The sequence below is a fragment of the Leopardus geoffroyi genome, chromosome A3 (genome assembly GCF_018350155.1).
Source record: "Leopardus geoffroyi isolate Oge1 chromosome A3, O.geoffroyi_Oge1_pat1.0, whole genome shotgun sequence".
NCBI lineage: Eukaryota > Metazoa > Chordata > Mammalia > Carnivora > Felidae > Leopardus > Leopardus geoffroyi.
The window spans coordinates 120249894-120267495 of record NC_059336.1 but is presented as its reverse complement, the minus strand read 5'-3'; the positions used below and the strand labels follow the sequence as shown (position 1 = coordinate 120267495).

Here is a 17602-nt window from a genome sequence, read left to right as displayed (position 1 = left end):
GGAATAGAAATCAAGAGGCTTGAGGCCCACCATTTTCTAAATATTGCAACCTTGGACAAGTCACCTAACCTGTAAGAGCCTCAATTTTCTCTTCACTAAAATGGGACTAATTACAAACAACTATGGCAATATCTGAAGGATCAAATAAGATCATGGGTATGAAAGATAAAATTAATGGCACCTATTTCCTTTTAGTTTTTCACTGTGGTTGTTAGAAAAGTTTTTAATTTTTTTTTTTTTTTCAACGTTTATTTATTTTTGGGACAGAGAGAGACAGAGCATGAACGGGGGAGGGGCAGAGAGAGGGAGACACAGAATTGGAAACAGGCTCCAGGCTCTGAGCCAGCGGCCCAGAGCCTGACGCGGGGCTCGAACTCACGGACCGCGAGATCGTGACCTGGCTGAAGTCGGACGCTTAACCGACTGCGCCACCCAGGCGCCCCGTTAGAAAAGTTTTTAATTACATGTGTGGCCCACATTCTATTTCTATCAGAGTGCTGCTCCAGACCCCACCTGCATGCCTATCCTTAGTGCCTCACCTTCTATTCCCTTCCACGTCTGGATGTCCAGCTGGTGGTTCGCTTTTCCTTAAGCAGATCCTATCATTTTACGAATCCCAGAAATTCCCCAACTTCTTCCAAATATTATTCACTCCTTAGTGTCCCACCCAAATGTCACTCTTCCCAGGAAGCTACTCCTAATTACTTCAGCAGGTATCAGATCCTGCTTAATTAATCACTACAACAACTGGTGCTCCTGTGGCACCTATTTTACCTTGCATTGCTGTCATACCTACCATGATGCAAAATCCTTGAGGTCAGGGGATGAGTCTTACTCATCTTTGCATGTATTGAATGATTAAGAGAATATCACATCCAGTATGTACTCAATTAACATCTAGTGAAGTTAACACCATCATTGTTTGAAATCCTCCAAGGATTTCCACTCACCTATCACTTAAGGCTCTCCAGAATCTGGTCTCAATTCCTCAACTAATTTTATCTCCTATCACTGGCACTCTAAAGATTAATTCAATGGACGCCTGAAACAAATTCTTAGTTCTAAGACTCTTTCCCTTCTCTGAAATGTATCATACTTCTTTGGGGGATCATGCTGAACCCCAACTCCACTTCTAACCTGAAATGTTTTGTCCCAGACTCCATCCAAATCAACCCTACCTTCCATGGTCTAGCTCAACTTCCACCACCTCCATGGGTCTAATTGCTTCTAGCCTCTCTATATATTTTCATACTTAGATTTCTTATAGCATAATGCCCATACTATTTATTAACACTGTATAATATTAGTTAACTGACCAGAAATTTATTTTATGTTTATTTCCAAAACTAGACCACAAATTTGTAAGATGGAATCATTGTTTTCTAGTCTTCATACTCCCTAAATTTCCAGCACAGGTATAAATTCAATAAAGAAAAACCGACTCATTCGATTTTCTAGAGAGCCTTTCTTCTCTGAACTTCCAAGACTGGATGCAGTACTCTTTCCCTGTGCTATGCTCAACCAAATAATTACACTATGTGGTGAAAATGAAGGAACTATATGTAGCTACAGCAACAACATGGAAGGACCCATGTTGTCCTTCTACTATCCTAAAGCATAGTACTGAAGGGGGGAAAGGTTCCACTCTATGCATATGACAACATTTCTATAAAGCGCAAAAAACAAAAAGCAAAACTAAATACTTTATTATGTGGGAATACACATATATTTGATGATAGATACTGTTTAAAAAGCAAGACAATGATAAACCAAATTCTGGATAGAGGAGAGCTCTGTGGGGAACGTGGAAGCAAGGAAATGGGCTTGGGGGCACTTACACACACGACATGGTTTTAACAACACATGACAAAGGTGTGGGTTCATGGGTGTTCATTTTATCTTTATGCTTCATATCTTACACATTTGTCATATATATTATTGAAATGAATATACCATTTAAAAATAACAGTCATGGGGCGCCTGGGTGGCTCAGTCGGTTAAGTGTCCGACTTCGGCTCAGGTCACGATCTCGCGGTCCGTGAGTTCGAGCCCTGCATCGGGCTCTGTGCTGACAGCTCAGAGCCTGGAGCCTGTTTCAGATTCTGTGTCTCCCTCTCTCTGCGACCCTCCCCCATTTATGCTCTGTCTCTCTCTGTCTCAAAAATAAATTAAAAAACTTAAAAAAAAATAAAAATTAAAAATAACAATCATGGGGAAAAGACAGAATTCATAACCACTAATCCCAAGAATGAAATTCTCTATCTCGTTTTATTACACTAGCTGGGTACCTGGCAGTTCCTGGATTCGTATATATTGATCAAAACCAGAAGGATGTCAGATACGTAGAAATGAATCTTGCCCTTTATGTGTCTTTTGATAAACAAAAGTTCTCAATATGAATATAGATGAATTTACCAACTTCTTTCACGGTAAGTGATTCTGAGAAACTATTTTCTATTCCAAAATCCTAAAGAAATTCTCTCACATTTTCTTCTAAAAGTTTTAAAGTTTTGTCTCCATGTTTAATCCATCTGGTAGTGTGTTCTGTATATAGTGTGAAGTGGAGAGCCAATATGTTTTGTCTGTGTGCATAAGCAATTGATCCTGCACGCTTACTAAATAGTCTCTCTTTCTTTAGTGATAACAGAAGCTGCTTTTCAGATTAAACACTTCCGGACTTTTCAAGATTTAGACCCTCCTCAGATTTAGGGTAAATTCTTGCTTCTTGCTGCCTACATGACATCCCTGGGCTCAGCCCTCTGCCTACTAAATCTGTGACATTTTCCAGACACTTCCGGCTGAATTAAGGACTTTTAGCGATCCCACTTCCAGCAACAGTTAAGATTGGAGTATAATCATTTTTTGCTTTGCTAGATATAAAACAGTTACTTGTGCCTGGGCTGTGGTGAGGAAAAGGGAACAGTTGTATCTTACGCCGAGAGTTCAGAGTTAACACTGGGACTGAGTCAGCTGCACATGCTCTCCCAGACTTAGGAGAGTAGCACCAAGCTGCTAACATCCCAGACATGCAACGGAGGGCCTAGGAACCAAATCCTCAAGCCCAATTAAATTTAGGAGCTAAAATGAATTTTCAGAAGAATGGGAATCTCTGTATCTCTAATGATTTTCATCTGCACAGTTTAAATTCTTTATGACTTATTTATTGATGATATAAATCTAGAAAGAAAGACAGTTATAGAAAAACAATCATCTCCATTCTCTAGGAGAAGAAATGATGGTTGAGAAGCTACATGACCTAAGCCAAAGGAAGAATTACAAAAGGATATTCGGCTATGCAGAACCCCAGATGATGGCACATTAAAAATCAACTGTGCAATGTCAAATGTTACAACCTACACAGAAATGTTACAACCTACTCTTTGGACATCTAGAGGTCTGGCGAGAAGCCAGTCACTAGCTTAGCATCCAAAAAATGTGTGCATTTACCAAAGAGTACACACACATCTTTTTAAGACTGATAGGAAATAAGATCCTAATAACGTTGATCAGATCACTCTCATGTTAAGCTCTTCTGGCAGACTTCTCCATTTGCTCCAAAATAGCATCTCAGTGGGGGCTGAAGCAGCTCTCTGCCCGCATTCGGGTCCTGAGCCCTGAGTCTCCGGGCCCTGAGGCCGTTTACATCTATGTCGAAGTGGGAAGGTTCCACAGCGGTGGTGCAAGGCATTCCCACGTGGTTTTGCATCTCAGAGACGTGCCTGTGTAACAAGCACCCTTCCCCTTCAACAGAGTCCTGCTCTGACTGTGAAGCACCGGGAGAATATACTCATAGGACAGAGGAGCATTATTCCTGCCAAGGGCCTTCAAAGTCAGACTAATTAACAAAATAAGAAGACGGATCGGAGCACAGTCTTCTTAAAGCGATCATAAAAGTGTAAACACTGCTCTGCCTGGCGTGGAGCCGGACACTGGTGTTGACCTGGTTCTGCCACGATGGCTGAAGTTCTCAGAATCCAAACACCTGAAGCAGTAACAGGATGACTGGAATGTTTTAACTGTTTGCTCTAACAGGACTAGTTGTATTGAGAAACAGATTCCATCCTACTCGTTTTGTTTCCCGACACGTAAATTCCTACCGCAGACCATCCTTTGCAGACAGTGGTGCAGTATCCCTACTTACCTCAGCAGCCGCAGCTCAGCCAGCAACGTGGGGTTCTGCTGGGCCTTCTCGGGGGTGGGCTGGGAAGCCTGCTCATGCTCCAGACGGAGACGCTGAATCTCTTGCAGGATCTCCCTGGAGAGGCCAGATGAAAGAAAGTTGGCTGCACAGCGCTTCACAGCTCTTTCCTGTCAGGTCTTTTTATTCCAGAACAGCCTCCACCAATCTTGTTCTGACTGCTTCCAAATGACCGAGATGTGGAATAGCCACCTTCTTGATATTTCCACACTTCATATTTCCTCAATGAAACAATCTTTCGTGGTAGAGAAAGTCATATAAACACTCTTCTCAAGAATTTGAAAAATCTCCACTAAAGGAAAACAGCCACTAGAAGACTTTCTTTCTTTCTAGGGAAAGGAAAAACGAACTCCCTGCCATCTCTGAATGTGGGTCCTATGCTAACTCCCCCCGTCTCCCTTCTTCCTCTTGAGCCCCCGAGTGATAAGAGCTGCCATTTCTTCTTCCAAAACCTGTTACTTTACATCTAATCTCCTTGTCCCGGTTTCTACTATTCAGGGCATACTGGTGTGCCGTCTGGTGTCTGTGACTTTAAATGGCTTTGTGGGGAGAGAGCAGTCACATACAGCACAGTGGGCCAGGATAAGATGACCAGATAAAGTGAAAGAGGGGTGGGGTGGAAAGGGAATCATGAGAGGGGAGCTGGTAGGTGGGAGAAGGCAAGGGAAAAAGAATCCATGAGAGCACAGGAACAGGGCTTTGGGCTACCAGAATGTACAGCATGCAGAGATCTCCAAATCAGAGTAGGGGCATTCCCATGAGTTGGTCTGGCCTATATTCACTAAGGTGGGATCCTCCTTCATGGTCAAAATACAACTAGTCTGCAAGGAAAAGGAGAATCAGATACTCACATGACAGTCTTGGACTTTAGAAACTGGCTTGGCCTCTGCATTCTTACCTGTTTTTGTTTTCCAGTTCTGCAATAAGCTGTCTTTGTTGTTTGTTGGCATCAAAGTTAAAGCTCAAGTCAGTAGGAGGACGGGTCTACAGTGAGAAGAAAGCAAAGGGTTTTTTGGTTTTTTTTTTTCTGTGTGTGTGTGTGTGTGTAATTAAAATATATCCAGAAACTTAGACTACTGATTTTTTAAAAAAGATTTTTGGGGCACCTGAGGCTCAGTCGGTTAAGTGTCCAACTTTGGCTCAGGTCATGATTTCACAGATTGTGAGTTGGAGCCCCGCGTCTGGCTCTGTGCTGACAGCTCAGAGCCTGGAGCCTGCTTCTGATCCTGTGTCTCCCTCTCTCTCTGCCTCTCCCCCACTCATGCTCTGTTTCTGTCTCTCTCTGTCTCTCCCTCTCAAAAATAAACATTAAAAAATAAAACAGATTTTGGAGGTACAATTTACATACCATAAAATCCACCCATTTTAAGTATACCATTCAATGAGGCTTAGTAAATTTAAACAGTTGTGCAACCAACCACCACAGTCCCGTTTTAGAACATTTCCCATCACCACAAAAAATCCGTCATGCTGGCTTGCAGTCAATTGCCACTCTCATCCCCAACCACAGGCAACCACTGACGTGCTTTCTGTCTGCAGTTTTGCCTTTTCTAGAAACTTCATATATATGGAATCATACAACATGTAGTCTTTAGTTTCTGGCTTCCACTAAGCATGATGTTCCTGAGGTTTGTCGTTGTTTGATGAATCAGGAGCTCCTTCCACCTTATTGCTGAATAGTATTCCACTGTTGCCAGCTTTTGACTGTTACAAATGAAGTTGCTAAAAATGATCATTTACAAGTCATTGTGTTGATATGTTTTTATTTCTCTTGAGTAAATACTTGGGAGTGGAATTCCTGAGTTATCTGATAATTCTGTATTTAATATCCAAAAAAAATTTTTTTAGGGGCGCCTGGGTGGCTCAGTCAGTTAAGCAGCCAACTTCGGCTCAGGTCATGATCTCACAGTCCGTGAGTTCAAGCCCCGCGTCGGGCTCTGTGCTGACAGCTCAGAGCCTGGAGCCTGTTTCGGATTCTGTGTCTCCCTCTCTCTGACCCTCCCCCATTCATGCTCTGTCTCTGTCTCAAAAATCAATAAACGTTAAAAAAAAAAATTAAAAAAAATTTTTTTTAAATGTTTATTCATTTTTGAGAGAGAGAGAGAGACAGAGTGCCAGTGGGAGAGAGTCAGAGAGAGGGGAGACACAGAAGCCGAAGCAGGTTTCGGGCTCTGGGGTGTCAGCACAGAGCCTGATGTGGGGCTTGAACCCACAAAATGTGAAATCATGACTTGAGCCCAAGTCAGACGCTTAACTGACTGAGCCACCCAAGTGCCCCTGTATTTAATATTAAAAAAATTTTTTTTTAATGTTTATTTATTATTGAGAAACAGAGCATGAGCATGGGAGGGGCAGAGAGAGGAGGCGACACAGAACCCAAAGCAGGCTCCAGGCTCTGAGCTGTCAGCAGAGCCCGAAGTGGGGCTCAAACTCACAAACCGCAAGATCATGACCTGAGGTGAAGTCGGACGCTCAACCGATTGAGCCACCCAGGCGCCCCCTGTATTTAATATTTTGAGGTACTATGAAACTGTTTTCCAAAGTAGCTGTATCATTTCAGAATCCCACCAACAATGAATGAGGGTTCTGAATTCTCCGCATCCTGGCCAACATTTGTCATTGTCTTTTTTCTTGTTGTTTTAACCATTCTAGTGCATGTGAAATATTTAACTGTGGGTTTTTTGAGATATGATTTACATACCATGAAATCCACCCTTTTAAAGTGTACAATTCAGTGGGCTTAAGTATATTTACAAGCTTGTGAGGTTATCACCATTAATTCCAGAACATTTCATCACCTCAAAAACCACCCCCCCGTACCCATTAGCAGTCATTCTCTATTCCCCCTACACTCACACCCTGAGAACTGCTAACCTACTTTCTATTTCTATGGATTTGCCTACTCTGGATATTTCATATAAATGGAATCATGATCTTTTATGTCTGGCTTCTTTCACTCCGCAAAATGTTTTCAGGGTTCCTCTGTGTTGTAGCATGTAGCAATACTTCCTTTTTTGTAGCTGAATAATATTCTGTTACATGGATATACTACATTTTGTTTATCTATTCAACAGCTGATGGGCATTTGGGTTCTTCCCACTTTTTGGCTGTTTTGAATAATGTCATTATGAGCATTTGTGGACACGTGTTGTGTACTGGTAGGTTTTCATTTATCTTGGGTATATATCTAGGAGTGGAATTGCTGGGTTATACAGCAACAGCCTTCCCAAGTGGCTACACCATTTTACATTCCCATTGGCAATGTATGAGGGTTCCATTTTTTCCATACCCTTGTCAACACTTGTAATTGTACATCTTTTTGATCATAGTCATCCTAGTGGGTGTGAAGTGGTATCTCTTTGTGGATTCAACTTGCATTTTCCCTATGACTAATATATTGAGCATGCTTTCATGTGCTTACTGGCCATTTGCATATCTTCTCTGGCGAAATCATTTGTGGTTATGATTTGCATATCCACTGACATTTCTGACCCTTGTTGCCTCCTTTAAGAATATGAAAGCCAATCAACACAAACTAGGAAAATGGATAAATAGATGATGTTTCCCTTTTTTTGATTAACCAGAACGGAAGCCCAAAATGAAGGCTCTGAGATGGCTATGTTTCATGCTGCACATTCTTGGTTCTGCCAAAAACATGACCTACCGTGAAGCAGAAACCTTGTTTCCTGTCTAGAGCTTAAAGATGCAATAAATAGTTCTTTTCATGTGGTATTTCCTAAATAAACAGGGCAAAACAGCATAGCAAATGTGGGTGGGAGGCTTTTTTACCAAATATTTTTTTTCTTAAAAGAAGGAAAAAAGGTGATGTTTCTTCCTCTAGAGTGGACCAACAGCCAACTGAACAAATTTTCTATATTCTTTTCAGACTCTTGTGAGAGCCAGAGCTGAGCCTCACAAAAGTGGCTTGCCTGAGACTAAATCTGCTGTGAATAACAGATTTCCAGTTCTTGAAAATTGGAGTTGAAGCGAATGGCTCCTTATTAGTGTGAGATTGGGGAAAATTTGGATGAGGAAACGGACTCTCAAAAGGAATTGGCTTCATCATGGCAAACAAACAAAAACCTCATAGTATTTCATTGGAGATTTCTAAAGATTCTTTTCAGTTTTGAGTTACTGCAAGGCTGAGGCTTCTTTCAAAGAAGAGGTTAACACAGGAATCAAGAGTTATTATCAGCAGTTCCTAACCAGGAAAGATTCTTTGGCACCAAGAAGTATTGTTACTCAAGTACAAAGAAGTGCGGGTCAGAGACTTCTATCCTGAGGCAGCAGTTCCAGCTGGAGCTCAGAGCCTCTCCCCCTGGAGATGACAACAAGGAGAGCCCCCAGTGGTAAGCGTTGATGACGGCTGATTTCCCCCAATCAAATGTGAAACACACTCACGTTACATTAAATAACAGAGAAACTTGGGACTGTATTTATTTACTATCTTAAACTTCACAGTGCTCCTTAAAAGAAAAAAAAAAAAAAAAAAAAAAAAGCCAGGTCTCTCTTCCTAAAATGCCTCTAGGATACTGAAGGAAACAAGACAGAAAGGGAATTATTAGTTCACAAAGACATGGAATACTTTAACCACAAGAAACCTAAAGATGATTTCTTTCAAAAATTAACAAGTTTATTCATTTAGTCAACGAATATTTCCTGAGCACCTACTATGTGCTAGGAACTAGGATGCATTAGTGAATAAGATACAGCCCCACCTTCAGGTAGCTTACATTATGCTGGGAGAGAAAGATAAGGAACCAAAGACAGTATATACCATCAGTAGTGATAGATGCAATGAAGAAATACAGGGTCATAAAACAGAGTGAACTGAGACAGAAGACTCTTTTTGAATAAGGTGGTTATGAAAAGGCTCTCTGAGACTCAGTGAAGCGGGGAAGCTAAGCGGGTGATGATCTGAGGGACGGGTGTGCTAGGTAATGGCCAAGCAAGGCCTGCAGCTGCTTCATCTGGGTGTGTTTAGGTCAGCACTGATGGAGTGGAAGTGGGCTTTGGTGAAAATGGTGACTGACTCTAGGAGATGACCCCGGGACCCTGATCGCCAAGGGCCTTTTAGTCTTGGAGAAGAGTTTCCATTTCATTCTGAATGTAGTATGAAGCCACTGTAGGGCTCTAAACAAGGAAATACAGAATCAATTCCAAATACTGTAGGTACATACTCAGCCTTCAAGGAGGTGGAGCTTAACACTCACTCCTTTAGCGTGGGCTGTCCGCAGAGACTTCTTTCCAAAGAGACAGTGTGGAGGCAGAGGGGAAGAGTAACTTTATGTTGGAGAAACCTGACAAACACTACCTCAGCCAGGTAATCAAGGTCAACATCAACAGTGATAGATAAATGATGCTGACGCTATGTACCCCAGGTACAATGGAAGAAAAACAGCACTTACCTCCTCTTTCTCCTCCTCCTCCTCCAAAGCCATAACTTGAGTCTAATCATGAGAAAAACATCAGACTAATCCCAAACAAGGGACATTCTATAATGCATTTGACTAGTACTCGTCAAAACTGTTAAGGTCATCGGGGCGCCTGGGTGGCGCAGTCGGTTAAGCGTCCGACTTCAGCCAGGTCACGATCTCGCGGTCCGTGAGTTCGAGCCCCGCGTCAGGCTCTGGGCTGATGGCTCAGAGCCTGGAGCCTGTTTCCGATTCTGTGTCTCCCTCTCTCTCTGCCCCTCCCCCGTTCACGCTCTGTCTCTCTCTGTCCCCAAAATAAAATAAACGTTGAAAAAAAAAAATTTAAAACTGTTAAGGTCATCAAAAACAAGGAAAGTTAGAGAAACTGTCACAGCCAAGGGGAGCCTAACAGACATGACAGTTAAATGCAATGTGCTATCCTGGACGGAATTCTGAAAGAGAAAAGGGACATTAGATAAAAACTAACAAAATCTGGGGTGCCTGGGAGGCTCAGTCGGTTGAGCGTCTGACTTCGGCTCAGGTCATGATCTCGCGGTTCGTTTTGAGCCCCGCGTCGGGCTCTGTGCTGACAGCTCAGAGCCTGGGGCCTGCTTCAGATTCTGTATCTCCCTCTCTCTGCGCCTTCCCCGCTCATGCTCTGTCTCTCAAAGATGAATAAGCGTTTAAAAAAAAAAAAACAAAAACTAACAATCTGAATAAAGTATGGGCTTTAGGTAATAATAATGCATCAATATTGGCTCATTAATTGCAATAAGCATGCCATGCTAATGTTAAGGTGTTAATAAGAGGAAAAACAGCATGGGTTATATAAGTCTGTGGTAGCTTGGTAATTTCTCTGTAAATCTAAAAGTATTCTATAATAAAGTTTATTACTGTAGTGGGATAAGAATGGAAGTAGAGAGGCTAGTGAGGAATCCTAAATTTTGCTGTTTACTCACTATGCAGACCTTGACTTATTTTATTTTCCTACACCTTTATTTTCTCAGCTGTAAAATGGGAATATTTACAGAAAGAGATGTGAAGAGGACCACTTAGCATTCTCTTAGATTTAGGTAATCTCAGAGAGCTCCATCATCTTTAATGAGATGGAAATACATCTGAAAAATACAGGGTAAAAACAAGATCCCTCTGTGTAAACCTGGGCAAATTTTTAAAAACCAAGGAAAGCCAATGCAGTCAGCAAACTGCAATCTGGTAGCATGCATTTCTGAAGCCTCCTAAAAAAGGGCTGGCGGCTTCCCATCTGTATGAGCTTGGCAGGAGGAGTTCCAGAGAGATGTGCCTGATATCAGTTATGCTTTCTTCATACTCCAGCGGCACCCTCCCATCACCCCAATCTCACTTAGACTAACTAGAAGACTGTGGATTACTAATCCTCTCAAAAACCCAATGACTTTTAGGGCAGTGGTTCCCTAGCTAGCTATACATTTTTGTTTACAAAAAGTTTTGTTTTTCCTTTTTAAATAAAAAAAAAAAAAAAAAATCAATGGGCTCTAAACACAGAGATTCTGATTCAGTAGGTTGGAAGCAAAGCCAAGGATCTCTACGTTTTAAATGCTTCACACGATTATAGCATGTACCCACGTTTGACAATTAATTACTATTCTACAGGGGCTTTGAGTCATTAAATGTGTGCAAAACACCACATGGATACTGTTGATCTTTACTTGCAAGAAGCCATAAGGATATTTCTGGAATGGTGCATGCCTGGAGCAGTCGATGTGATGATAAGGCTGTGAAGGCTGGGCTATCTGAAAAAAAAAGCTTCTTGAAAACATGTTGGGTGGGATGACAACAAAATGTTTCCCCTTCATTTCACATTTCTTCCAAGTCTTCCATAAGGAATTTCACATTTTTCATAAAGAAAAAAACTTAAAAAATAAAGAAACAAAAAACTCTCCTCTGATTACATCTAGTGTTGCTGATGTTTGTGATGAAATTTTAAGAATTTGCTCTTATTACTATGATTTACCACACACTGTAGTTTTTTGTTTGTTTGTTTGTTTGTTTTTTAAAGGAATTTAGGCACTCCAGGAAAACAAATGAACTCTCCTGGCTCATCTAAACAACCTAGAATTTCTTTGTTCAAGGGTCAGCCTGAAGAGGTTTCCAGTGGCCATGTTGTCAACTAAAAGAGAAGGGATGGCTCTGACACTGAGGTACTCCACAGGGTGCCATGCTGGCTGCTTAAGTGATTTAATGGTCTTTTTTTGTGAAAGAAGGTTAAAAAAAAAAAAAAAAAAGTAAAACGTCAATACAAAGCCTATCTGGCAGGCTATAAATAAATTCTTTTGAGCACTACACCCATTTTATGCAAAGCACTTGTATCGGCAAGAGATTAGCAGATTAGTAGTCCTCTGTTTAACAGAAATCTAGTCAAGAAGAATCCTTCCTGAGAGGCCCAATATTTAGAAGATAACCACACACTGGAAAATAAACTGAAGATGAAAGGGACCTTATCAGTATTTCCACTCAAGACCATTCTAACAATTATCATTTTCACACGAATTAGAGAAGTGGCATCAGAAACTATCAGGTGTAAACAGACTTATCTTGTTTGCAGGAAAGGAGAACGTGACCTCCTTTTCAGGGTCAAATGGCTTTGGAGCTTTTATTTACGGTATTTTTAAAGTACGATGTAAAGTCAACAAGACTACATGATGGCATTAAATATACTTAATTTTAAACATTCAACCACAATGCTATCTCAACAAATTTAATTAATTTCTAAAATAACTTAAATGGTTGTGACTGAGGACACATATAAGGTTTAACTAATTAAATGGAACTTTTCTTTTCCTCAGACTTCTCCCCACCTGCCCTCCATTCTGTTCCATTTCACTAACCTTTAGAGTTGTAATGTTGGGAGTCAGATATATGACCTAATACTAGATACTCAAGGAAAAGATGTCGAAGCCTAAACAAATCTAAAGGAATAAATTACTTTTCGGGGGAGAAACAAAGCCAGACTCTCCACTGGAAGCACTATTTCTCTATGAAGAAGTAAACATAAATTGGCACACATTTCTAAAATTAGTATACTGTGTTTGTAGAAGACAGTCCTGAGAGATCTGGCCTGCCTGTCCAGCCTAATTTCACTCCAAGTATTGTTCTCTGGGCTCCAGCCTCACAGACATCTTTTCGGTGCTGAAACCTCCAACCTCAGGGCCTTTACCTAGGTTGAAACACCCCCCTGGCACACACTGGGCGTTCCTTACCTGGTTAACGCTCACACAGTCTGTTGTTTCAGCCTCAGATCCTTCTTCCATTTGTCTTGCTCTTTCTTCCAGATTTAATGCTCCTCCCGAACTACAACCTTCTGTAGCTAAATCTCAGGAGTTGATGGACTAGTACCCCAGTCCCAGCTTGGCACTGACCAACTGTCACCTTGAGTAGTTTCCTTACCTTTCTGAGGCTTAGTTTTCTCATGAGATTGTTTCGCAGAATGAATGAGCTAATATATGCAAAGCACTTAGAATAATGACTGGCACATAGTAAACTGTCAATAAATGTTAGCTATCAGTGTTATTCTTTCAGCATGAATCTCACTGGGGCCTTTCTCAATGCTTGCCAGAAAAAGTCTTTCCCCTTTTCCTTTGACAGGTTTAGTTACTTTCAGTACATTAATGATATTCAACTGTCTTTTTTCACAAAGAAAATTCTTAAAAGTTTCAACATAAACATCAGCAGCAGTGGATATGATTGGAAGTGTTATTTTTAAAGAAAGCGGGTTTTTCTTGTTTATAAAAAAACTGTTGAATTGTTGTTGGCGTTGAGAAATCTATCAATTCTTTGCAGGTATCTATCTTTTCTGGTTGCTTTTTGAGTACCTTGTCTTTGTATTCTGTAGTTTCACTAGGATACATCTAGGTGCGAAATTATTTATCAAGTTTGGAACTCATTGTTATGTTTCAATCTGAGGATTCATGTCATGAATCAATTTTGGAAAATTTTCAGCCATTAATTCTTTTTTTTTTTTTTTTAACGTTTATTGATTTTTGAGACAGAGAGAGACAGAGCATGAACGGAGGAGGGTCAGAGAGAGGGAGACACAGAATCTGAAACAGGCTCCAGGCTCTGAGCTGTCAGCACAGGGCCCGACGTGGGGCTCAAACTCACGGACCACGAGATCATGACCTGAGCCGAAGTCGGACGCTTAACCGACTGAGCCACCCAGGCGCCCCAGCCATTAATTCTTTAAATATTTTCTTGCCTAATAGAAAATAATTTTATTTTCCTTTTTTTAGTGGTGGTGGGGGATTGGGGGAGGGGGGTTCCAATCAGATGGCTGTTGGTTATCTTGTAAGTCTGAAAACCTTGTTTCAAACTTTTCATCTTTCTGTGTTGCATCTGGGAAACTTTCTTGCATATGTTTTCTAGCAGACTAATTCTCTGTGCAGCTGTGTCTGATCTGACCTTTAACTCATCCACTGAGTTTTACATTTCAACAACTTTAGTTTTGAAAATGTTTATATTCTATTTGGTTTGTTTTCATCTCTGGTCTTCTTAGTCTTTTGTTATGTTTTTAATTCCTTCTTTCAGGTCTGAAGAAATTTTAAACAGCTATTCTATAGCCAATAATTTTAATATCTAAAGTCACTGAGGGTCTAACTTTACAGAGATGCTCAGGAGTTCATGTCTAGTTGGGATTCTCATGTCTAGTTGGATTCCTTCCTTTACAGAGATGCTCAGGAGTTCGTGTCTGCTTGGCCTTAACTGTGAACGTTAACCTTAGGAGAGGATTTATATTTTGCTTCTCTTCCATGCCAGAGGATTAATTTCATGTTAAAATTTCACCTGGGTGTTTCTCAAACTATGAAGTTATGTAAATGCACCCAACACGAACACAGACAGGACTAAGGTTGTGAATTCCTAGGGGAGACCTCTTCTGCTCCTACAGGAGGAGACCTGTAAGCTTTCCGATTCTATTTTTGTGCCAGCAGATGGATGTCTTCTGTATTATACTTTCACCGGGTTGTGCTTCTGGGGGCCTAGCTTAATGTGAAAGCTTCATTTCCAACTCTCCACTTTGCATATGCACAAGGCTTTGCCCACTGTACCTCAAGACAATTAAAATCCAAGCACAGGGCTGGAGTGGGAGCAACAGCAGCCCATGGGCTGCTTTGGGTTTCAGTTCTTTTTAGCTCCTAGGAAACTGAATTCTCTTCTACTTATTTTCAGATCTCAACACAAGTAACACTTTCTCACAGAAGCCATACAGTATAAAGCAGGGACCTGCTATACATTTTCATAGCTCCTTCTATTTTCCCTCCACTGCACCTAATTGTTTGTAGTTACGTTAATAGTGTGATTATTTGTTTAATGTTTGTCCCTCTCACTAGACTGTTAGTTCCCTGAGGGCAGGAATCATTTGTTCATCATAGTAAATAAAATAAGTAATAAATAGTTGCCAAATGAATACGATGAATATGTGTGCAGAAGGAAGGGGAAATGGATATTAATATGCATATAACTCTTCAAGGAAAGGGTTGAAATGAAAGAAAAAAGGGAACATTTTATTATAAATTACTTCAAATTTATAGTAAACATATGGCAAATCCCTGGGTAGCTAGCCATTTTTCAATACAAACTCTTCCATATTCACCATTCTTGGTTCCTTTTTCTTTTAACTGAGATATAATGCTCATATCTTAAATACACCATCCAATCAGTTTTGACAAGTGCATATAACTTGTAACCCACACCTCTATTAAAATGCAGAACATTTCCATCAATCTAGAAATTTTCTTTATCTCTCTTCAATATCCTCATTCCCAGAAACAGTACCTGATGTGATTTCCATCACTATAAATCAATTTTACCTATTCTAGAATTTCATACACATGGAATCAAACAGTACGCACTTTTGGTGTCTGATGTACGAGAATTCTGTTTGTGCCACATCCTCTCCAACATTTGATGTTGTCAATCTTCTTCATTTTAGCCATTCTGGTGGGTCAATATGGTTTTAATTGCCATTTTCCAGATGATTAATGATATCAAGCACCTTCTTATGTGCTTATTGCTCATCTGTATAACTTCTTCTGTGAAGGGTCTGGACAAGTCTTGAGACCATTTAAAAACTGAGAGTTGTCTTATTATCGAGGTGCAGGAATTCTTTACATAGTATGCCCTTTCAGACATGTGTTGCAGATATTTCCTTCCAGGTTTTGGTTTGTCTATTTTTTTGATAGTATCTTTTGATGAGCAAAAGATTTTATTTTCAAAAAGGTCCAATTTATCAAAAATTTTTTTTAATGGTTCATGATCCCTCTAAGAATTCTTTGCCTGCTCCAAGGTCATGAAGATATTTCTCTAAGCCTTCTTTTAGTAGCTTTATGGTTCTAGCTTTTAGGTTTAAATTTATGATACATTTCAAGTTGGTTTCTATGGATGGTTTGAGATTCTTTATTTCATATAGATACACAGCTGTTCCAGAAGCACTTGTTAGAAAGATTTTACTTTCCCAAACTGTCTTTTGTGCCTTGTCAAAAAAAGTCATTTGACCTTATACATATGAGCTTATCTTATGGATGACTCATTTGTCTATCTTTTTGCCAGTACCACACTTTCTTGATTACTGTGGCTGTATAGTAAGTCTTGATGTCAAGTAGGGTTAAGTCCACCAACTTTGTTCTTTTTAAAGACTTTTGGTTCTTCTAAGTCCTCTGGTTTCCAAATATGTTTTATTTTATTTTTTTTAACGTTTATTGATTTTTGAGAGAGAGAGAGACAAAGCATGAATGGGGGAGGGGCAGAGAGAGGGAGACACAGAATCTGAAACAGGCTACAGGCTCCGAGCTGTCAGCACAGGGCCCGACACGGGGATCGAACTCACGGACCGCGAGATCATGACCTGAGCGAAGTCGGACGCTTAACCGACTGAGCCACCCAGGCGCCTCTGCAAATATGTTTTAAAATCAGTTGGCCAATTTCTATAAAAAGTCTACTGAGGTTCTGACTGGTATTGAATCTGGAGATTAATTTGGAAAATTTTGCCATCTTAACAATATTAAATCTGAATATTTTATGGCATACCTCTCCACTTATTTAGGTTTTCTTTAATTTCTCTCAGCAATATTTTATTGCTTAACATCTTTCGTGAAATTTATCCATAAGTATTTGATGTTTTTAAATGTTATAGTAAATGGTGTTTTTCCTAAATTTAGTTTTCTAATTATTCACTGCTGGTAGATAGAAATACAATCAATTTTGGTACACTGACTTTGTATCTTGCAGCACTGCTATAAAGTCATGTATCTGTCTTAGCAGTGTTTTTGTAGATTCCTTAGGACATTCTCTACACCATCATGTCATCTGTAAATAATAACAGCTATACTTCCTCCTTTCCAATATTCACACCCTTTTCTTCCTTTTTTTCCCTTTTCTTCCATATTGTACTGGCTAAGACCTCCAGGGCAATTTTGAAGAGGTGGTGAAAGTGGACACCTTTGTCTTGTTCTCAATATTAGGTAGGAGAAATAGTCCAAAATTTAACCTTTCATTATATTAGCTGTAGATTTTCTTGTAGGTGTTCTTTAGCAGATTTAAGAAGTTTCTTCTACTACTAGTATACTGAAAATGGGCAGTGCAATTTGCAACTACATGGATGGAACTAGAGGGTATTATGCTAAGCGAAATCAGTCAGTCAGAGAAAGACAAATAATCATTCATATAACTTCACTCATATGAGGGCTTTAAGATACAAAACAGATGAATATAAGGGAAGGGAAGCAAAAATAATATAAAAATAGGGAAGGGGACAAAACATAAGAGACTCTTAAATATAGAGAATAGAGGGTTGCTGGAGGGGTTGTGGGAGGGGGGGATGGGCTAAGTGGGTAAGGGGCTTAAGGAATCTACTCCTGAAATCATTGTTACACCATGTGCTAACTAACTTGAATGTAAATTATAAAAAATAAATAAATTATAGAAAAAAGTGAATAAACAATAAAAAAATGGAAAAATA

The 17602-nt window shown here is 40.1% G+C and overlaps 1 protein-coding gene across 25 annotated transcripts in view; it reads right to left on the bottom strand.

The window, feature by feature from the left end:
- The window catches only part of DTNB (dystrobrevin beta), a 242724-nt gene that overhangs the window by 39378 nt on the left and 185744 nt on the right, over positions 1-17602 (bottom strand). For 13 of the 25 annotated variants that reach the window (XM_045447519.1, XM_045447513.1, XM_045447520.1 and 10 more), the window contains 2 exons: positions 5097-5182; positions 4142-4255 (listed from right to left, as the gene is read on the bottom strand). In XM_045447519.1, the coding sequence (XP_045303475.1) occupies positions 4142-4255; positions 5097-5182 (200 nt within the window). Of the gene's footprint in view, positions 1-4141; positions 4256-5096; positions 5183-9606; positions 9649-17602 lie in introns of all 25 variants that reach the window. The other 12 variants (XR_006703731.1, XR_006703732.1, XR_006703733.1 and 9 more) reach the window with 1 other exon arrangement.